The following is a 24602-nucleotide window of genomic DNA, read 5'->3' as shown; positions in this document are numbered from 1 at the left end:
ACACGTGACTCTTCGACCACAAAAGCTCTGAACTGAATACTCAGGGCTGCAACACTACACTCAAAAGTTTGAAAATCGCCAGATTCTGATCTTTTTCCCGTGCACACCTTTGCCCCCGCTTACACTTTAGCTTATATCGAAATGTTAGAAAGTCAGAACTTTAAACTATTTGGCAATTAATATTTTTTGTTGGAAGATTGCTATTCACCATCTAGAGTCCTTCTTCATTAAGCACCAGGAGTGATTGCATATAGTTTTATTTGCAAGGTACAAATATGTGCACATGTTTGACCTTGTAATGACACGAGATATTTTTTTGTGCAGGATAGAGATTCGAACCCAGCCACTAATCGCAATGTTAATTAAGTACAGCTGGATGCCGGACATATAATTTTTCACTAGAAGGGAACCTTTTGAAACTGTAACGACAAGATGGGAAATTTTATGCCTGAGCACGATTCAAACGCAGTACATTTCGGCTTTGTTGGCTGTACACGAAGAGACGTTACCTATAGAATTATTTTTCCTCAGCATCCAAATAGCCAAGACTGCGAGTTTTCGAATTTTGAATGAGGTAAGGAAAATTTCTGTCTCTGACCATAAATTGAAACGATAATTTATCGTCATTTAATTCACACGAGGAGGTGGTAAAAATAGTTTTTTTATTTTTTTTTTTTTTTAAATCAGTTGTTAGCTTAGTGGGTGCAGGACTGATATTCGAGCACAGCAACTAATCACAATGTTAGTTCAGCATAGTTGGATGGATGATTTTTTCACCAGAAATAAATTACTTGAGCAGGAATCAATCCCAGCACATATCACCTTTGTTAGTTGTACACGAAGAGACGCTACCTATAGAAATATTTCTCGCCTGTACCTCAGTAGATACGTATGCTTGTGTTCGAAGTTGACATGACGTGCTGAAATCCACGTCTGACGAAAAACCGAAATGATCATCTATCGTTATTTATAGCTGCACATGAAGAGATGTTAGAAATATAATTGTTTTGGATCAGTAGATGACTCGGAGTATGTTAGGACTTTACATGACGTAATTAAATTTTCTCTCACAACGAAATTTACGTCTAGAAATGTCCCTTTCTTAGAGACCTTGAGGAGTTCGAAAGCTTGATTTTCACAGAAGAATGGAAAAACTTACTGAAATCTAAATCTGGGAAGATCAGTTTGAGTTCAGGAATAATGTAAAAACGAGAGAGGCAATACTGACTACGACTTCTCTTAGAAGACATGTTAAGAAGTCGGCACGGTAACTCAGCGTGTTTGGTCAGAGGATTAGCTGCCCTCTGTAATAAAAATACTGAGTTAATGAATCAACAACGAACTAAAAAGGATGTCTTGCGACGTCCACTCCGAGCAGATGCAATGAACGAAAGCGAACAAAATGAGACTACAAAGAAAAGAAAAAGCTTGAAAGGTCAGCGTGACGGACTGCCATCCTACAAGGTCCGGGTTCGATTCCCGACGGGTTCGGGGACTTTTTTTGCTCAGGGACTGGTTATTGTGTTGTCCTTATCATCATTTCATCCCCATGCAGCGCGCAGGTCGCCTAATGTGGTGTCGAATGTAATAACAACTGCACCAAGGCGTCCGGACTTGCCCCATAAGGGGCCTGTCGGCCAATGACGCCAAACGCCCATTTCCATTTTTTTTATTGCATTTGTGCACATATAGAAAGTTTTAAACGATGTTGAATGTAGTAATCCCTTTAAAAGTATGAAGGTATGAGGGTGAAATACAAGGAGGCTATTTACATCTTGTATAGACACCAGATGGCAGTTATAAGAATGGCATGAAAGGGAAGCACAGGTTACCAAAAGACTGTCACAGGGTAGTAGACTACCGCCAATGTTATTAAATCTGTACACTGAGCAAACAGAAAAGGAAACCAAAGAAAAAAATATATATACCTCTAAGGAGAAGAAATAAAAGCTTCGAGGTTTGCCAGTGACATTGTAATTCTGTCAGAGAAGACAAAGGACTTGAAAGGGCAGTTGAACAGAATGGACATGGTCTTGACAGGAGGGTGTAAAAACAAAACGAAGACAATGGAATGTAGTGAATTAGGTCAGCCTGAGAGAATTTTTTTTTTTTTTTTGTCATCAGTCTTCTGACTGGTTTGGTGAGGCCCGACACGAATTTTCCTCCTGCACCAACCTCTGCATCTCAGAGTAACACTTGCAACCTACGACCTCAATTGTTTGCCGGATGTATTCCAATCTCTGTTCCTGTACAGTTTTTGCCCTCTACAGCTTCCTCTAGTACCATGGAAGTCATTTCCTGATGTCTTAAAAGATGTCCGTTCTCGTTGTAAATGTTTCCTACATACTACTTTCCTCTCCGATTCTGTGCAGAATCTTCTCATACATTACCTTATCAGTCCACCTACTTCTCAACAGTCATCTGTAGCACAACCTCTCAAATGCTTCGACTCTCTTCTGTTCCTTTTTTCCCACACTCCATGCTCCACCACCACACAGTTCAGTAAGCCAAACGCAAATCCTCAGAAATTTCTTTCCCAAATTAAAGGCTATGTTTGATGCTAGTAGACTTCTCTTGGCCAGGAATGCCTTTTCGCCAGAGCTAGTCTGTTCTGATGTCCTCCTTGCTCGGCCCGTCATTGGTTATTTTTCTGCCTAGGTGGTAGAATTCCTAAGCTTCATCTACTTCGTGACTATCAATCCTGATGTTAAGTTTCTCCCTGCTCTCATTTCTGCTAGTTCTCAATACTTTCATCGATTTACTCTCAGTCCATATTCTGTACATATTCATTCTATTCAGCATTCATGTAATTCGTCTTCAATCTCTCTCACAGTAGCAATGTCATTAGCGATTGATATCATTGATATCCTTTCACCTTGAATTTTAATCCCACTCCTGAACTTTTCTATCATTTCCATCAATTCTTCTTCGATGTACAGATTGAACAGTAGGGGGGAAGACTACGTTCCTGTCTTACACCCTTTTTAATGGTGTCAGATGGTATGTCGCCAGAGTCATACATTCTGTGTCTGGTCATGATGTAATGTAACTGAAAGTTCCACGTATCACCCGGCCCTTTTCTAGTATATCTCCAACAGAGTATTCGCTACTACTAGCTGTAGTTTATTACACGTCTCAATTAGAGTTTCTCCTCTCTCACTCCTTGTCCAAAACCCGTTGTTGTTGTTGTGGTCTTCAGTCCTGAGACTGGTTTGATGCAGCTCTCCATGCTACTCTATCCTGTGCAAGCTGCTTCATCTCCCAGTACCTACTGCAACCTACATCCTTCTGAATCTGCTTGGTGTATTCATCTCTTGGTCTCCCTCTACGATTTTTACCCTCCACGCAGCCCTCCAATACTAAATTGGTGATCCCTTGATGCCTCAACACATGTCCTACCAACCGATCCCTTCTTCTAGTCTAGTTGTGCCACGAACTTCTCTTCTCCCCAATCCTATTCAACACCTCCTCATTAGTTGTGTGATCTACCCATCTAATTTTCAGCATTATTCTGTAGCACCATATTTCGAAAGCTTCTATTCTCTTCTTGTCTAAACTATTTATCGTCCATGTTTCACTGCCATACATGGCTACACTCCATACAAATACTTTCAGAAACGACTTCCTGACACTTAAATCTATACTCGATGTTAAAAAATTTCTCTTCTTCAGAAACGCTTTCCTTCCCATTGCCAGTCTACATTTTATATCCTCTCTACTTCGACCATCATCAGTTACTTTGCTCCCCAAATAACAAAACTCCTTTACCACTTTAAGTGTCTCACTTCCTAATCTAATACCCTCAACGTCACCCGACTTAATTCGACTACATTCCATTATCCTCGTTTTGCTTTTGTTGATGTTCATCTGATATCATCCGTTAAAGACACTATCCATTCCGTTCAACTGCTCTTCCAAGTCCTTTGCTGTCTCTGACAGAATTACAAATTACAAAAACCTGTATTCTCCTGTAATCTTTTCTTCTACACCTTCCCCTACAACTACATTCCAGTTCCTCATGACTATTATATTTTCGACTCCCTGTACGTACTGTATTAATCTTTCAACAGCCTCACATACTTTATCCTCAGTTCACGACGTCAGCATGTACACCTGAACTATTGTTGTCGATGCTAATTTGCTGTCGATTCTGATAAGAACAACCCTATCACTGAACTGTTCACAGTAACGTACTCCTGTCCTGCTTTCCCATTCATAAAGAACCCTACACCCATTATACCATTTTCTGCTGCTTTTGATATTAACCGATACTCATCTGACCAGAAATTCTTGTCTTCTTTCCATTTCACTGCACTGACCCCTGCTATATCTAGATTGAGCCTCTGCATTTCCCTTTTCAGGTTTTCTAGCTCCCCAACCGCGTTCAAGCTCCTGACGTTTCACGCTCTCCGATTCGTAGAACGTTATCCTTTCGTTGGTTATTCAATCTTTTTCTGATGATCACCACTCCCTTGACAGTCCCCTCCTGGAAATCCGAATCGGGGACTACTTCGGAATCTTTTACCACTGGAGAGATAATCATGACAGTTCTTCAATTACAGGCCAATGTCCTGTGGATTCCCGCTACTTGTTTTTAATTTCCTTCTGCATCCTCATGCCGTTGATCATTGCTGATTCGTCCGCCTTTATGGGCAGTTTCGCACCCCAGGGACAAATTGCTCTTAACCTCTGTCCGTTCCTCCGTCGTCTTTGAAAAGGCCGTTGGCAAAATGAGGTGACTTCTTATACCGGAAGAGTTCGTCCGCCAATCTACAAAAGAATGCTGAAGGATAGATGTGTAGGCCACATAATTAATGAGGAGGTACAATACAGAACCGGTGAGAAAGTAAATTTGTGGCGCAACCTAACTAGAAGAAGGTATCTGTTGATACTACACATTCTAAGACATCATCATAGTAGTACAGGAATGATCTGTTGGAGGTAAAAATCTTATAGGGAGACCAAGAAGTAAATACAGTATGTTGATTCTGAAGGACGTAGGATGCACCAGTTATTCAGTTATGGATAGGACTGTACAGATTGAAGTGGCATGGGGAGCTGCTTCAAAACACTTTTCGGACGGGAGACGACATCAACAACATGAGACAGTAGTTAAGTGGCTATGGTGAAGCAAATCTAAATGGCAAAGAACGATGTAACGAGCAAGTCTCTCTACGACAAAGTGGAAATGGCATGAAAAGCATAGGGTCTTGTGCTCAAGGCCTCTCCTATCACAATCGAAGCAACAGAAAGGGAAAACCAGTCACGGATCAGATCTTGCACGCCGTTCTGAACATGAAAAATGTCGCAGACCCCTGGATTCCGCAACTGCTCACTCTCATTCAAAAACTCGCCGAACGGAGAGAGATGGAGAAATATAGCCACCTAATAACCATGGAATCCTGCTCCCATCGCTGTGGTCCTAAAGCAAGGCAGCAAAGCCTCACCACAAGAGAAAAAGACGGAGATCCAATCTCTAACGGGACAGAAGTCATGGTACAGTGCTGACAGATTTTGCTCATAAGAAGGGAACCTTCAAAGGTAAATAAATAATAAATAAAAAGGTGGGATTCTAACGTCTGTAATTAATCTAGATGACAGAGAATTAGCGTGAATAATGTTTATTCGTGAAAATATGTTTCAACTAAAACGAAAAGTGGTCCTACGGCATCCGATTAAAAAACAGAAAGGAAACAACTTTATGAAATGCAGTAAAGTTACGTTGGGAGTCTTACGAGTATGGCAGCAGAATCCCACAGCTAAATAGTTACACAAGACCCGCGAAAAATTAAGTTCGTTTCGTAATCACAATACACGAAGTTCTCACCAGCTCAAAACAGTTCAGAATTAAACAAGATTTATAAATACTCTTTTCAGTCTCAATTTTGTAATGCAATCGGATAAAGTCAAGTATCGTAGGGACCGTTCTCCACAAAAAATCAGTAACCTATACGACGTAACTACCACAGACAGGTTTCCCTTCTTCCGGAACGAACATTTAGGCTCGTCTGTTAGCATTCACACGCACAAACAACTGTACCCCCTTCTTACCAATTCTAGGCGGCCAAATCGCTCGCCTACATATGTGTAACGTTAAACTATATAGATGCTTGTACGTGAAGACCGTATTGTCTGGAATACTCTAGAAGGAGTCTTTATTAAAGACTGTAGGAGAAGACGATGAAAACTCATCGATAAATGTTTACGTGCGGGGAAATATGCAATGGTGTATCAATCTTGTCCTTCAGTTGCCTGAATAAATTTTAAGCGAGATAAAACGACATAGGATTTATTATGTTGGATCATGCAAAAAGCCGATTTTACAAAACTCCACCCCAAAATCACGTACATTTGGTTCTGTACGTAAAAGTACAAAGGCGCATTACGTAAAAGTACAAAGGCGCAGTACAAAAGTACAGAGGCGCATAATCAATCGCTGTGCGGTTTGTAGTGTATTTATCGATAGTTTGATCAGCCGTTTTGAAAAAGTGGTATGTTCAGTGTTATTCTACAGGGGGGAATGAAGCTGCATCAAAATTTGAAGGTTACTCTAAACATTTACTATGTACCAATGAATAAGTGTCCACTAATTGTTTGTAAAAGATTAGCAGGAAACAATAATTGTTCTTACAGCTTAGGGTGGAGGAGAATATTGTACTTCGGGGCACTTTTCAGACTTCTGTCCTGTAATAAAAGTTAAATACAATTTCTCATCCCCTTGTTAAGTGATATCATTTATTTTTCGTATCCTGCGGTCTTTTTATGAATTTACAAAATTTACTCTATGAAAGTAAGGTTTATCCAAATGTGAAAAATGTTCGAAGATACTACACAGTCATGTACCTGCAAACAAATATTCTATTACAATTTAAAAGAGACACAAGCGAGAAAATATCGTCAATAATGCGATTAATACTCTGTCACACGTTCGTACGTAGTAACTGAAATCAAGTTGAGCAGAAGCATTATCAAAATAAATTTACTAATTAAATATATTTTTCAACAGAAACTCTTGGAAACTAACACAAATTTTTATTTTCAAGGCAGGTACAACTGTTACGGCATTAAATAAACTCGGTTCATTTGCAAACAACACTTATCCCATAGTAGAAGACCTTCTTCCGTTTCAAAGTTCAAGACTGCGCACGACCGACGTATAATGGTGTTTAATTACCTACGCATTATGTAACTAGTTTCAGAAATATTTACCCGTTATAAAATTCTATAACTGAAGAATTAACAGTATCTTTCATATAGCTTTAATATACCGTACAGTACTAAAAATAGTTACAAATTCTGCACAAAACGCAAGCTCATATTCAATAAAAACAAAAACGGTAGAAAATTCCAGAAACTTATGGCGGTTTCTAGTGCACATACCCCCGTGTGGTTATAAAATCGCTCACTAAATTGAAATAACGACCAGGAAACTTCATGTCTTCCTAGGTACACTATCCCCCAGGTACAACACTACACCACACTGAGTAGAGAGTCTACAAGGCAGAATCTTCATGTAATAAAATAGATTGCTCGATTTTGTGATTAGAATACTGACGAACCTGTAAGTGATTTTCCACTACGTACACTAAATACCAAATGACAAAAATCCTCCTTCCGCTTGATTGTAAACCGTTTACAGCTTGGACGCTATGCCAGGGACATTGATGGGTCAACAATTCATTCAACAACAGTGCATGAGTTGGACACATGTGTTCACTGTGACTGGATTTCATAGTATCTTTTAAAATTCTTTGTCGCCCTACAGTATAATATTTTCACTAGAAAACTTCTATATCCTTGGTCACTTAATAATTATGGGCACATCTGTAACAAGCCAATCACATACAGATAACCAATGTCTCACATGCACAGTATGGATGAAAATGAGAAAAAAAGAACTGCAAAAAATGTAGATGTCAACATAATAACAAATATTTATCGTACGATTACGATTGTTGATTGTGTTAATTTTGACTTAGGTGTTCTCTACTACTTTCGTGCCGAAATTACGGTTGCTTGAAGATAATATCAACTCATTAAAATAGTTAAAACTGGATCTTCCACAAGGGTAAAGATACAAGTTTACGCAACGCAAGCTACCGAATTATATGTGATAAAGAGCACAATGTACCAAAATCATTTGCCTCTCTTTCTGTTGCCTTAGCACACGGTCAGCGGGAGGAGGGTGGTATGGTGGGAAAGACTATCGGTTTCCTTGTTTGCAAGTCTGAATGTCCCTCATTTTAACGTAGTGACGTGCGTGCTGCAGGAAATAAACTGTTTTCTAATTTGTACTGGAAAGCTGATATTTGAAATTTTTAAGCTTTATTACGAGGAACAGCGTGTTTCTAGTAGCCCCTCTTACTGGCTCATTAGAGCATTACGTTGTGTCGTCAGCGTGAGAACATTAAATATGTGCTTGAACCGTACAGGTGTCCGTTCGATCTTCCTATATATGCTACTTGGTGAGGGACTTAAACGGGCGAAACTTGATTCAAAAAGTGATTTCAAACCGCTCTGCTCTGAGGACGAGTTATTCTCACAAATCTCAATGTGATGCCATCTCACGAATAGATGTAAATTATGTCTTCATCTTTAACCACTCCGAAGAGAATTTACAGAATATTTTCTGGTTGTAACTGGGTCTAATAAACGATATCCAGTTGTTTCGTTACTAGCCAGTCTTTTCAAAAAAATGCTTCAAATGGCTCTGAGCACTATGAGACTTAACAGCTGTGGTCATCAGTCCCCTAGAACTTAGAACTACTTAAACCTAACTAACCAAAGGACATCACACACATCCATGCCCGAGGCAGGATTCGAACCTGCGACCGCAGCAGTCGCACGATTCCGGACTGCGCGCCTAGAACCGCGAGACCACCGCGGCCGGCCCAGTCTTTTCGAGGGCATTTCAGTACATTTATTTCTGCTTGTAATCGGTCACCAAACGGTAGTTCTCTCCAATTGTTTCAACATTCAGCATTATCATCAAACAGTACGATCATGTTTCACAAAAACGCGAACAGCCAAAGTGTTCAGCTGTTTATTTTTTGAACGATAGCAGTCATATTATACTTTCCAGACCCATGCTGTTCGTAGCTCTGCTTCTAACGTTAGCTTTCCTCTAGTAAGACATTATGTGTTCTGCTTGTTACCCACTCACCTGTCTAGTCGTCTGTCTGATCTGATGTTCTTTAAGTATAATTAGATTGCTTATGGATCTCGCTAACTAACAGACATGCTGACTTCACAATTGATGTTGATTCATTTAGAATATTTAATCTTCATAACAGCGGTCATTCTCGACCCCAAAATGTGTACCGTGAGTTACAACTGATGTATGATTTCTGTGCCTCATCATCATTAATAATACGATTTCCACTCTAATATACGTTTTTTTACTAGTACGCTCCACGTCTCACTACTGCACGACTGTTTTAAGTTTGAGAAACTTCTCCTTGTTTTGACGTCAAAATTTGATTCCAGTAAATCTGAAATTTTTATAAAAGTTTCCTTCGATGTAGCAGTCCAGCAATGATTTAGAACTTGCAATGACCTATTTGGGATCGTTCTTTCACATCGTCTACTGTGTATTCCGACAAGATAGCAAGAGACTGTTCTTGTTTTCCCTTTTCCGTCTTCATTTCTGTGTCAAACGATTTGTTTTTAATTCTCCAGCTAGAACTGGCTTTGCAAGTAGTAAACCAAGATAGAATCAGGCGAACTGGTAGTGGGACAGAGGGAGTTCCCACTGGGAATGATTGGGAAAGGATTGGCATTTCCTACATTTGCATTTGAACCTAGGGAAACCTCCCGAGAAAAGAAACCATTTATAATTTAATCCTGGTGCTGCGCAGGTTGTAACAGGTATAAGTTCTGCGTAATGGTGACAGATTACGGTGTGCTGAACAACTTCAGGTAAGTTTTTTATGTCATTTGTAGACCACTGATTACAGCAATCACAAGTCATATGTTTGTAGACTGTTTAGTATCTCCAAATGAATGTGGCAAGAAGAAGACACTATTGCTCATTTTCGGCTGGGAAGCAGGTTAGGTTTTGGAAATGTGCACATGATGGTGGAAAACGGCTAGGTTACACTCTCAGGCGTAATCCAGTTAGTGGAGCAGTTACGACAGTGCAGGATTCATCATGTGGTAAACTATGTGACTTCTTTGCACTAAGATCGTTAACTGTAGGGAAAAAATAGCGAACACATTTATGTGTGTACATATTAAAGTACCACATATAAAACTGTCTGCACTTATTCCCGCTACATCCCCGACAACAAACATGAAAGCACAGTGAATGTGAAAGTTTATTTGTTTACGTGTATTCATTATAAAGTGGATAACTAACCCCACATGGGCAGTGTATTAATGTCGCAGTCAATTGTACCAGGAGAAAACGAAAGAAAGCTAATAGTAATAGCATAAACAAATACCTTTTATGTTATCGAGCTTCTATACATATCATATACAACAAAGTCTCTCTCTCTCTCTCTCTCTCTCTCTCTCTCTCTCTTTGTGTGTGTGTGTGTGAGTGTGTGTGTGTTTGTGTCTGTGTGTGTGGAGGGTAATCTCAGAAATTTCTGTAGCGATTCTGAGATGGATTTCACTGATACATATTCGATTTTACGAGGAAGGTTTGTCTGTATAATTTGGATTAAAATATGGAAACGCGTGTTTGAACGTAAGTGCAGCGGCTAGCCAATCTTGCAGGTTCAGTTGCTGTATTTGACTATGAATGACACCTGTGCCATATTCTCAATACACTGCAAGTGTCTGTCGTGGTCTACGTGGTTGCAAGTGCATTATGTCGGAATTAAGTGAAGTTGAATGTCGGTAACTTTTTGGTGCTCGTATGGTGGCAGCTTCCCTAAGGAAAGTATCCCTTGTTTGGTGATCGAAGAGGCACAGGGTCGAAGATTTGTAATGCGTACAGGGAAATCGGATAGACATCATCAGATAAGTCACAACGCGGGTGAAAGAGTGTGTTGAGCGATAGTGTCAGACGGTCGTTAAAGGACTCTGTAACGAAACAAAACAGGAGGATGACAACCGATAAAGTCGCACCAGCAATGAATGTCACACTCGCGGTCGTAGTCAACACCAAAAGAACACATAGGTAGCTGCATACACACGGAGCTGCAGGGCAAGCTGCAAGTCCAGAACCACTCGTAAGTCATGCATACGCTCGTTATATGAAAATGTGCTGCTAAAGCAATGGAAGAAATTCATTTGGGCGGATTAGTCTTGTTTAAAATTTTTTCCAACTTCTGGCTCTTGCATGGACCACGAATACTCCCCACGATCGCATTACTGGCAAGGTTTACGCTACCATTTTCTCTGATCAGGTCGATTCATTGGTACAGTGTTTGCTTCACAATGGTGATGCTGTGATCTAAGTCGACAGGAGTCCTGCTCACGCAGCTTGCATCGTAAACAACTGGTTTAGTGAGCACTCGGATGAACTGCCATATCTACCCGGCCACCACAAGTAACAAGGTTTGACTAAACCCAGGTGGTTCACTTCTGAAAGAAATGAACGAGATCGCTATTCACCTCCATCATCTCCCCTGAAATCCATACGGGACCTGTGTTTACTCACCCTGTTCAAATTTTTTCCCCCTTCTGGCTGATCGCATGGGCCACGAATACTCCGCACGATCGCGCTACTGGCAAGGTTTATGTTACCATTTTGGGTGATCAGGTCCATTCAGTGGTACCGTGTTGGCTTCACAATGTTGTTGCTGTGATCTAGGACGACAGGGGTCCAGCTCACGCCGCTAGCATCGTCCACAACTGGTTTTGTGACCACCGGATGAACTGTCGTATCTACCTGGCTACCACAAGTACCAACGTGTTACTGAGCCTAGCTGGTTCACTTCGGAGAGAAATGAACGTGATCGCTATCCACCTCCATCATCTCCCCTGAAATCCATACGGGACCTGTGTTTACACACTCAGAGGGAGTGGAACCTACATTTAATGCCAACGATTTTCTTACACCATATTAGGCATGATAATTTGTTGTTGATTGGTGGTGGCCGATGGTTAGATTGGGGGAGGGGACCAAACGGCGAAGTCATCGGTCCCATTGGATTATGGAAGGATGGGGAAGGAAATCGGTCGTGACCTTTCAAAGGAAAGGCGTTTGCCAGAAGTGATTTTGGGAAATCACGGAAAACTTAAAACAGGATGGCGGGAATTGCGTTTGAAGCGTCGTCCTCCCGAACGCGAGTGCAGTGTGCTAACCATTGCGTCACCTGGCTCGGTGGTAATGTATTGTGTCTGTCGCGTTACGTATGTTCATCCAAACTCTATATTACCGCTAAGTAATGAAATATGTGTAATGTAGGTGTCATTATCTGTTCCGCATGCAACACTGTGCAGCAATGAAAATGTAAATCGAATAGAAACAGTCAATTCCTATCAGTTCTAATATACTGATCGCTAATATCACGAAGACAATTTAAAATTAGCTCTAGTTTTCATTTCATACCGTTTTATTACGGTGAGTTAACTATAAATGGATTTTTATGTTACGTTTAAAATCAAATATTATAATTGTTTGTCAGAGTCATAATAACTAGTAACAACGGATTACATTATTGTCCCTGGTCTTACTTGTGTATAATGTTTTGGATATAAACACTTTGAAACCAATATATTATATTTAAAACAGTCTTGATCACAATTTATTTATTACGGTGACTGGTTTCGACCGCTACTGTGGTCATCTTCAGACCAATGAGTAGGAACCTCCTTCTGCTGGAGAAGTTCCTGGTTCCTACTCATTGGTCTGAAGATGACCACAGTAGTGCTCGAAACCGGTCACCGTAATAAATAAATTGTGATCAAGACTGTTTTTAACAGTAAATATTTGTAACACATTGATCACTGTCACTCCCATAATGTAATCAGAAGTTACTTTGAAACCAATTTTAGCGATTTCTTGTCTCTCACCTCCACAAGTTCACTGACTTTATTAATGCATGTAATAATTTTTGCACATTTGTTTCCAGATTGACTACCAGTTGTTCAAGTTGACTGCTACTGAAGTGAACAAAAATGCCACGAGTTCGTGTTAACACTGCAGACACATTTTGCTATGTGTGTGGAGAAGTGACATTTTCTTCACAAAAGCAGCACATTACTCCACTGATTAGAAAAGTTTACAGTTGTTATTTTGGGTGAAAAATAAGTGATCAGGATAAACCCTGAGCTCCACATGTGATCTGCAACACTTGTGCGAGCAACTTCAGGAATTGGATGCATGGGAAAGGACGTTCAATGCCCTTTGCAGTGCCCATGGTAAGTCGCGAGCCAACTAACCATAACAGTGACTGCTACTTTTGTATATTTGTTCCTATCAAGAAGGGAATATCGAAGAAGAAGAAGCGGACAGTGATCTTACCTAACATTCCATCTGTCATACGCACAGTTCTACATGGGGATGGATTGCCAGTACCTGAACCACCGACAGAGTACGAGATCACTTCTGATGGGGATTCTGAATCTCCTGAACCATGTACATCACAAGACACAGGGTTTCTTCCAAGTACATCATCAACTGATGATCCACAAAATTTATCCCAAAATGAGTTAAGTGATCTCATTAGAGATTTGGAGCTCTCTAAAGCTAAGGCTGAGATTTTAACATCAAGATTGCAGCAGCGTAATTTTCTGGAAAGCAATGTGAATGTTGCATTCTACCGCAGAAGGGAGCAACAATTCACTCCTTTTTCTGACATGCAAGATAGTCTTTTGGTATGTGTGGGCATAAGTAGTCTAATGAAGGCTCTCAGAATTAATTACAGCCATGATGAATGGAGACCCTGTACTGATTCGTCAAAGCTTAGCTTAAAAGCAGTGCTTATATATATTGGTAATGAGCTTCCTTCCATTCCAGTTTGGGATAGTGTGGATATGATAGAGTCATAAATACATGAAAATTTTACTAGAAGCCATCAAGTATAATGACTCTCAATGGCAGATTTGTGGTGACTTGAAAGTGCCATTAGGTATGAAGTTAAGGTATATTAAATATTGATGCTTTCTCTGTGAATGGGATATCCGAGCTCGTGCATCTCATTACAGTAAATATGAATGGCCCACCAGAAGATCTCTTCAACAAGGTATGAAGAACATAAAGGTTGAACTTCTAATAGACCGTGAAAAGATTCTGCTCCCGCCCTTGCACATTGAGTCGGGTCTCATGAAAAACTGTGTTAAGGGAAAGAACAAAGATGGTGACGCGTTTAAGTACATAAGACAAAAATTCCCTTACTTAACTGATGCCAAGGTAAAGGAGGGCATCTTTCTAGGCCCACAGATTCGAGAGATTTTTGGAGACCATACTTTTGATGGAATCATACAAGGTGATGAGGAGCATGCATTGACAGTTCTAATAAAAAAAGCGAGGTATAAATTACAAGGAGATTGTAGATAACATTTTGTCATTTTACGAAAAACTTGGTTGCAACATGTCATTGAAAATGCTTTTTTTACATAATCATCTTGACTTCTTCCATAGAGATTGTGGTGCAATAAGTGATAAACATGGGGAGTGATTTCATCAAGATATTGGCACATTTGAGAAGAGGTATGCCGGAAAGTGGAGCCCTACTATTTTAGCAAATTACTGCTGGACTGTCATAAGGGACGTTCCCGAATATGTGTATAAACGTCAAGCCAAGCGAAAACGGTCATCTTCTGGATTTATCTCTGATCGAAACATTTAACATTTGTAATCCTTTATATTCATTTGTGACCAGTTAATTTATATATTTTCTTCTGTGCTTTACATACTTCTGGCGCAAGGTAGACTTACAACGTATTTTCATTCGTGTCATATTATCTTCATTTTTCTTTATATTTTACTCTTGTACTTCCAGAATGGCACTGAAATTTATCGATGCATAACACATTACATAATTCAAGTTATTATTCACTTATATTTTGTTATTCTATATCTTGGAACATGAATGCATGTTTAGTTAGTGAGTTATTTATACAAAAATGTAGATTACTTTTTTTAAAAAAAGTTAGAGCTATATGTTTATGAGATGATTTTGTTCCATTTTATACTGAAATAAACATAACTAACTCAAAATCATGCAATTTACACACTTTCCCTTCGAATTTTTGTTGAGTGTAATTGGTGTTAGGAGTGACGTCTAATGACAATGATGGGAATTATGAGCTGGTCAGCTACAGAGGGGGCGGTATCTGGCGAGAGTAGCAGTAAAATTAAAGATTGCTGCAACTCCAAGGAGCATCAATGTTGATCAGAAACCTAGTGCTCTAACGATGGAGCGCATGTCTGGAACCCGGAAGGTCATGGCAGCTAATCCCGGTCGGATTAACTGGTTTCATCCTGCCTTTTAACCTGTCACCTTTCACTGCCGGTCGCCCGACTCCAGCGCCAGCTGCATCGCGAGCTACACGACCTGTGTGACCTTTCCCTGCCCCTTCCGACGTATCATCCCTACCAAGCTCTATCTGCCTCGCAGTATCGCAACCGAGTGAGGTGGCGCAGTGGCTAGCACACTGGCCTCGCATTCGGGAGGACTACTGTTGAATCCAGTGTCCGGCCATTCTTATTTAGGTTTTCCGTTATTTACCTAAATCGCTCCAGGCAAATGCCGGGTCTGTTCCTTTGGCAGGGTACGGCCGTCTTCGTTCCCCGTCCTTCCCTAATCCGATGAGACCGATTACCTCGCTGTCTGGTCTCCTCCCCCCAAACAACCCAACACCCCTCGCAATATCGGCAGGATGCACCCTCTTCCACGAAACATTAGTACAAAACAGCCTCTACCACGAAACATCAGCACGAAGTACCCTTTGCTACGCATCATTTGTATGTCAGGCACGCTGAGTCACCACGGAGCAAACTCCGCCTCGCAATGATGTATTACGATCTGCACACAACTTTGGTACAAGGCACTCTCTCAAACGCAATGCTTCTACAAGACAGTCTCTAGTACGCAAAATTGGTACGGACACTCTCAGCCACCCGACTTTGCAGAGGAACACCATCTGCCTCGTAATATCGATAATCTACACTCTCTGCCACACTACATTGTTACGAAGCACTCTCTGCCATGTAACATCGATACGAAACGCCCTCTACTGCTTAACATTCGTAGTAAGCATCCTCTGCCTTGCAGTATTAGTACATAGAATAATTCGGATCGAGTGTATCTGTCAGGTGGCCATGCTACCGAGTCTGGTATTTCTCAGAGACGACGGAGTAACTTGACATTGTTGATGATACTGTAGTTGACAGCAATGACGAACTTATATGTGAGTCCAAACCACGTACATCAACGTATCAGTTAGCAACAATAGTCCGCCTCTTTGGCTCTCTTTTACCTACACGAAAATATAGAAAACATGATCGTCAAAGCGGTAATATAGAAATATTAATTTACCCCTGTGGATAGTAATGTACGTACGAAGCTAATCCGGAAACTAAGGTTGCAAGAACTTTTTGAAGTAGAAAAACTGAATTAATTTTAATAAAATTTACATGACTGTAGTATATATAGGTCTTGCATTATTTTTCCACATAATGACCGTTTAAATCAACACATTTTGTCATCCGTGGGACGAGTTTTTTGATTCCTGTTTCACAGTCATATCCTGCCTCCTTTTTCAGCCAGATGTTCACTTCAATTTCCATCTAGTCGTCGTCGTCGGAAAAGTGTTTTTCACGAAGGTGTTACTTAAATTTAGTGATTGATTGGTTGGTTGATTGTTTTGGGGAAGGAGACCAGACAGCGAGGTCATCGGTCTCATCGGATTAGGGAAGGACGGGGAAGGAAGTCGGCCGTGCCCTTTGAAAGGAACCATCCTGGCATTTGCCTGGAGCGATTTTAGGGAAATCACGGAAAACCTAAATCAGGATGGCCGGACGCGGGATTGAACCGTCGTCCTCCCGAATGCGAGCCCAGTGTCTAACCACTGCGCCACCTCGCTCGGTTAAATTTAGTGAACAGATGATAGTCACTAAGTGCGAAATGGGGGCTGTGATATGGGTGGCTTCAAACATATCAACCAAACGAAGTCAACAACTCTTGCGTTACATTAGTGGTGTGCGGACGCGAGTTGTCGTGAAGGAGACAGACTCCTGTTGTCAACATCCCGCAACGTTTGTTTTGTATAGCTCTGCGAAGTTTCCTCATGGTCTCACAATATCTTACAGCACTTATTGTTTCACATCGTTCCAAAAAATCAACGAGCAGAACCCCCTTTCTGTCCCAACAACAGCAACCGTGCCCTAAGGTGTGTAAATAAAGTGTCTTACTGTACTTGTAGAGTCAATGGCTCGCAAGAAAATATTTAGAAATTATGTATAAAACTAATCAAGGACCACTCTGAAATCAAGAAGTATAGAAGGACCTATTGAGACAATGATGTAAATTTTCCATCGTATTAATCCAGTTATTTTTGGTTTCTTATTAAACTGTACAGTAACAGGTATGTTTCACGTAAACATGTGTGAATTAGCAAAATACCGTGTTAAAGTAGGTGAATTCAGAAGGAAATGCCTTGGGGATTTTAGAATGTTATCACACTCTTCGACGATGCGTGTCTGATTTGTAACCAAGTAGACAATATTCGCGTCGTAAGCAGCTTCGGAAGTTACGTTGGTACGTCAGGATTATAACGCGCAGGAACAGGAGGAAATTGTGAATTTTTTCTTCAAGATAATGCAGTCTCTCTGAGATAAGTACTGACATACGCTTCGCAAACTACAAGAGAAAAGATCGTTGCCATTAACTTACCGATTTGTTTCCGAGCTGCTTGATACGGCACGGCAGGTAGGCATGTGTGCCTAGTTGCGCCGTTATGTTGGTAGGCATGCTCGTGTCGAAGAACGGGCCCGTGTACAGCCCGTGTTGGTGCGCCGGCGCCAGAACTGTCAACAGAAAGTGATATGAACATCAGAGTTAAATTCTGATTTATATATTTTTTACCCATCACAAAACAAATGCTTTATAGGTTACATGTATTTATAACAACAATATTCTCAGGTAATAGTTAATTTGGTTTAAATCGTATTTTTCATTCATGTGAGATATATGTACCAGACGGCACGAGGTGGCATTTGTCTTGCGGGTTATACGAAAAACGTGGATGATACAAAACCACTTTATTATCCTGTGACGTAGCAAGTAAATTTTGCTGATATGTTGTGTGGATTATTTTTGTAGCCGGTATGGTCAGCACCGCTATTGTACATTTGATTTCAGAGGGGTGTAATTGCAATATAGTGTACCGAAGATTATATTTTGATTAGTAATTTTATTTTTATCAACATATGGCTCTGAGCACTATGGGACTTAACATATGAGGTCATCAGTCCCCTAGAACTTAGAACTACTTAAACCTAACTAACCTAAGGACAGCACACAACACCCAGTCATCACGAGGCAGAGAAAATCCCTGACCCCGCCGGGAATCGAACCCGGGAACCCGGGCGTGGGAAGCGAGAACGCTACCGCACGACCACGAGCTGCGGACTTTTATCAACGGGTCTGAGGACTGTTCACTTGGAAACGAAACAGAACACTTCAAAAATAAGTAAATGTAGAAGGACAATAAAATCTGCTTCATAACAAGTGATTACTAATTTTCTTCCAAGACTTGCAGTTTTTATTAATACATTGTTTTGATGTACTGATGTAGTTCTTTGTACTTTTCTACGTACCAAGGGAAGAGTGTCTCAGTCGTGTGCAAACCCCACTAGTGTCCGACAGTATGGAATGTGTTCCATAAAAATAATTCTCTGTATTTAGCCAACCAACCCGTATAGTTCGTACGTTTCACCTGACACACATTTTATCCAATGTTACGGTTCATAGAGAGCTCTCTAACTGCAGAGTTTAATCTTTCCTACTGAGGAAGGCCGTTAAATTTGCTACATATTAATTCAAAGTAACCGTACTGAGAAGTGCTCTGCTTAAAATATCGGTATAAAAGCGTACTTCTCGAAACATCTACCTGTCGTAATAACTGAGAAGCAAGTTCTTACAACCTTCGTCATTTAACCACATTACCAACGGTGAAAATGTAAGCTCTACTAGCATGCATCGCTTCCAGAGTGCGAATCGTTTTACTGATGGACGTCACAAAACATCAGTTTGAAATGTTATGACGACGATCATCTACTGCGGTGATTACACTCGTAGCTAATTTACAGTTTAATTTTATGTGGACCAAACATTATTTTTCGCAGTCGACTGCACCTTCATTCCAGATATTGGCCTTTCACCGTTAATCGGTCCACCAGTTTAGGTAACTGAGTATCACTCAGATTCCGTTCTTAGTAATTTCGATATTCAAGACTTCAATTAAACTCAACTGATGTTTGGCAGAGCAGTGGATGACACAGTATAAGTAGATAGATTAAAAACATTAATTGTAACTTCTGTACGAAATTAAATGTCCAAATTAATTAAAGAACTATTGTAATAGAACGCTGTGATGCTGGTTAGATGTTATAGTAGTGCGACTGTGGAATAAAATAATGCGCAGCTAACATTTACGGCTGTTCCTCAGTAAGATCGGTGTATTAATAATTTTACATCTCTTTGAACGTTACACTTACGAAGAAATTAAGGTGCTTTTTTATTGATTAAAGCCAACGAAACAAGTGAGAAATAATTCACGTACAACCATAGAACAAACAACATTCACTCACATCTTCTATCAAATTTCTCAAGGGAAAAAATCCAAGGGAATCCAGTATGTACAAATTTCTGTTAACTACAAATGTTATGAAAGGATTTGTTGATTGCAATTATTTTAAACGATAAATCACGATACAGAATACGCTGTACAACACAAGGAGTAGAACAAGGAATTTTTTCAAGTAAGATATTAACAGAATTTTAAATTACACTGGTTGATATGTATATTAATATAGCACATTTTAACTAAATGGCACCTTGCACATTAAAATGAAACACCACTACTAACTTGCATCTGTTGGCAAAACGCGGTTGCATCTCCTTTGGCTGTAACCATTATTCCGCGCGTCTGAGACCACATGGTACTAACTGGCGATTTATAACTGGTAACACTGACACTGTAATTATCGCCAAATAATGAGGTGATAGCATGGAACTAATCACAGCTTACGTCAGTCTATAAAATGCTAACACAGACTTCAGTTCCGTTTTCCTGCAGTATGGAAACTCTACTGAATACAAAAAGGCAAGGAATGACCAGTTTTCACTTACGATTAACGTGACATAGAGATTCAACTTTTGTATACTGTCATTCCACAGAAATCGTCTGGAGGTCAGGATATCATCACACCCTGAGGTGAAAATGGGTCTCTCAGTTGGAACACAACTCGAAAAAAGTTCAAAGTTAAATGTTATATTCCTAGTTCTCCACAGAATATTGTACTGTCAGAAAATTTCACTGCAGCGTACACTTTCTGCAGTGTGAGATATCTGTCGGTTTCTCTTTATGTTCTAAATACAAACTTGTGTTCTTTTTCCTCCAAAGAAACTATATAAGCCTTTTGTGTTTGCCGAGGTTAGAGTAGACAGGTAATCGACAACATATATAGGCTATTTGTTGAAACTAGTTTCAGTGTCGTTATTTTCCCAAGGATGGCGTGTTCCAGTGGAGAAAAAACATTGCTTGGAAACATTCAAAAATTTGTATACTTGGAAAATTTTTCCTAAGAACATTATCTCCTACATTTTCCGAATTTTTGTGGCCCCCTTCTGGGAACACTATTCCGGTATTGTGACAGGAAGTACACGTGTTTTTGTTTTTAACACTAATAATAAAGGTTACCATCTAACCCACAATCTTCGCTCCGTATTTCGTTTCACCCAGATTTCAATTTGCATTATGAATGTGATATGATACTGCTTGTCATTTTCTGTACGTCATATTAAATAGTTTCGAAACGATGCTGTAGAATAATATGTTCAGCTACAAAGAGAGTTCTCATTTTACAAGATTGAGGTATCCCAGGGTAACAACTGTGTTTTTAGTTACGATACCTTGCAAAGCATTACTATTTTGGTCAAAAATGGTTCAAATGGCTCAAGCACTATGGGACTTAACTGCTGTGGTCATCAGTCCCCTAGAACTTAGAACTACTTAAACCTAACTAACCTAAGGATATCACACACATCCATGCCCGAGGCAGGATTCGAACCTGCGACCGTAGCGGTCACGCGGTTCCAGACAGGAGCGCCTAGAACCGCACGGCCACTCCGGCCGGCGACTATTTTAGCCACTGTAACCTATAATTATGGTTTTCTCTTACATACTCACAGACGTTCCACTTGTATAGGCTTTTGATGCGTTGTTTTGTACCAACAATTCCTTTAGTGCAAGTTTGAAGCCTTCGTGGCCACTGTCAGAGGTGGTAAAATCTTCTGGGTTCTAGAAATACGACGCGGCCCAATGACCCTGAAAGGTTTTACCACAGTTTCCTATCAGTTTCCTATTTAGGTTTGTTTTCTTTACCTGCTCTTATTTCTTCCTCAAGTCTGTATTCTAATTATACAGAGTGCGCATCTGTTCTCTTAATAAAATATAATGACTTCTCACGTCGGCAGGATTAATGCCAGATGATAATGTATACTGCTAAAGTACCAAACACGTAAAACAGTGCATTCTGTTCACTTTTTAAATCTGTAGCTTCCGGAGCCTATATAAATATTTTATTGTTTTGTTTTGCTCACTACGCTTGGCAATAAATTTCAGTAGGTTAGAATATTACAGGAGCTTAAATGTTGCAACGTACCGGTATGTATCCCTGCCATACGAGAGCCTGCTTCCGCCTAATAAGACTGAAAAATTGGGTGGTACGGCATGAGAGATAAGGAAATCTGATAGGGCCGAGTGGCTGGTGTGTTGGTTTCCAAATTAATATCGATGAGAGCTGCTGAAGAACAGTGATTAACTTAGAGTGAACCATACGGTGCGCTTTTATTTGTGGACGAACTAAGACAGTTTTCGCGTGTGCAATGGATGCAGACTGGTGGCTCACTGGTGAAACACTGGGCTTCCACGTTACCAGGTTTCAACATTTTGAGGACTGTGCTTTGACGTAAACAAGCCTTGAACTGTGTCGTAACAGTTACTGAACTAATAATGCTTCGAGGGTACCATACAGTAGGACATTGCATAGAGGAGTGTACTCCGTTAGTACGTCAAAGTCAATGTATCGCATAACGTGCAGATTCTGGAACTTCAGTTTCACGACATTAAGCTCACGTCTGCAGCAGCGACAGTCAGGTGTCACAACAATGCCTGCTACACATGTACGAACTTCCAACGTAGAATCGCCAAATACCAACTTAGCCCCTCGCTAAACCCTGCAAAGGGGTTGTCAAAGCGGAGATTTAAAAAAAAACAATACTGATGGCCAATCATTTTCTCAACTGAAAAACTAATGCAGTACCTGATTTTTGTTTAAAATGTAATGTTTTGTCATTTGTAATGTCGTAATTTGTCGATTTACGGCAAAAGTGTCGCTATAGTTATACCACAGATAAATGTAGAATTTGATCGACATGAAATACAGAAAAATACGTGCCTAAAACACAAGAATCTTGGTATTAATACTACAAAATTGCGAATTCGTGTTTCCCACAAGAAATCCAGAGAATGTTATCTCTATCCGCTGATATTTGTATTCGTTGGTTTTCTGCTTTCAGTATGTTGCTGGGATTGCCCTCGAAATACTGCAGTAATTCAGAACCGGTTCTGCTCTCATTAAAGGTAAAACACAGCCTTTGTAAAATACCGGTTTGTGCCGTTCCCGCCGGCCGGTGTGGCCGTGCGCTTCTATGCCCTTCAGTCTGGAACTACGCTATTGCTACGGTCGCATGCTCGAATTCTGCCTCTGGCATGGATGTATGTGACGCCCTTAGGTTAGTTAGGTTTAACTAGTTATAAGTTACAGGAGACTGACGACCTCAGATATTAAGTCCCATAGTGCTCAGAGCCATTTTGATTTTTGTGCCGTTCCCTTCTTCACGCAGCTGTGATAAAGAGAACTTGAAGAAAACTGTATTTATTACGTTCGTAGTACATATGACTGTAAAATACGTTAAGTCCTTGTTGCTTCGTTTTTAAGACGTCGTACTTTCTCCCTATGTTACTTTTTCAGTTCATCCTCTAGAAATTTATATGCTATTATTAATTATACACAACTTCGAGATTTGGCGTAGAAAACAGAAGATATCAGTTCTTGTAGGAGAGTATAACTGGGAAAGAATTTATTTCAGAAAATCTGGAAAGATTAATGGGCTTCCCTAATTTGATTCGCAGCGAAGTAACATCCCTTAAGGAAACAACTCGGAAATTTTTTAATGTAATTAATACGTTTTATAATCAGTTGAATTTTTTTTCTTTTTTCTCGAACTTTTACGGAACTCCTACAGTCTTCTGTATACGTCCATAGGCCTCGTAAATAAGGTGGTATTTACTTAATTCGTTCACTTTTCTAACTCAGTTATAAACATCAAAGAAATTTATGAAAGGCTTTAATGCCCGTTTCAGCTTTGAATCCTGGGAGAAAGTTGTGCTAAACTTGACTGGAACTTCATCTCCCGCTTCGGATGGAACTTTCACAGGCTTTCAGCAACGTTTCTTTCATCTGAGTCGTAGATCAGCACACACGCGGCTCCAGGAAACGCCCTGGGCGCAGGTCCAGTAAATTGTGTTGCTCTTTTCTTTCACGGATTAATGTTTTTCGCAGACGGACCTCTTCTAATTGCTGTGTTGAGTTTCCTTTGTTGCAAGAACGCCGTTATTTATTGTGACATTAATTTTTCAACGCTGTAGTTCATTGTAGACATTTATTCCTCACTTATTAATGGAATCAGGTTGAAAGTGAATGGCATTTGTTTGTCTTCTAGAGTGAAAGAATGACAATACACAACTTTCCATCACTTATACGAGTATTTTGAACTGCTTAAAAAAGAGAAATAGGGATAGAGAACACAGTAAATTATGTCTTGACTCCAATGCTAAAAATGAATGTTGCTGATAGGTAAGTAAATTGATTTGTGAGTTCCTTTATTATAGTTTCTTCATTATGATTTTTATCGTGTACTAAATGACAAACGATTGAGTTCTACCTAGTTATGGTATTTCACAACTGATGCCATGTCTTCGGAACCGTGATCGTTTTGGTATAGTATATAAACACCGGCTGGATCACAATGTCTTTTTGTTTACCGAAGACCAGTTGACTGTCGTGTGTTTTTTCTATTATTGACATTAATACGCAGTTCAGAGTAGACACCAACACGCGAATTTGCTATTGACAACCGTGTACGCACTAACCCGCTTCCATTAACACATACTCACTTACTGGTGATGGACTCTTACGCATCTGACTTGAATGCTGGTGGTGGAGGAAACATTCATTTCGGCTGACTGGTCGTCGAGGTGTGGCGTACTCTTCTGGTTACCAGACTTTGCGTAAAGTTCTGAGTTCATTTTTAAAATTCCCACCTGTCCGATGGGTGACGTTAAACTCCGTTTCCCTGTTTTTCTAGATGAGTAGGCTGTGTGCTGGCACAATGTTTCTGCCCCCATCATCTCCC

At 40.2% G+C, this 24602-nt stretch overlaps 1 protein-coding gene across 1 annotated transcript in view; it reads right to left on the bottom strand.

The window, feature by feature from the left end:
* The window catches only part of LOC124712174 (junctional adhesion molecule B-like), a 689600-nt gene that overhangs the window by 252727 nt on the left and 412271 nt on the right, over positions 1–24602 (bottom strand). The window contains exon 3 of the mRNA XM_047242468.1: positions 17793–17926. Coding sequence (XP_047098424.1) covers positions 17793–17926 — 134 coding nt within the window. The remainder of the gene's footprint in view (positions 1–17792; positions 17927–24602) is intronic.

The sequence above is a fragment of the Schistocerca piceifrons genome, chromosome 8 (assembly GCF_021461385.2).
Source record: "Schistocerca piceifrons isolate TAMUIC-IGC-003096 chromosome 8, iqSchPice1.1, whole genome shotgun sequence".
In the NCBI taxonomy this organism is placed as follows: Eukaryota; Metazoa; Arthropoda; class Insecta; order Orthoptera; family Acrididae; genus Schistocerca; species Schistocerca piceifrons.
Note: the sequence above shows the minus strand (reverse complement) of the source record. Positions and strands in the feature narration are given on the sequence as shown.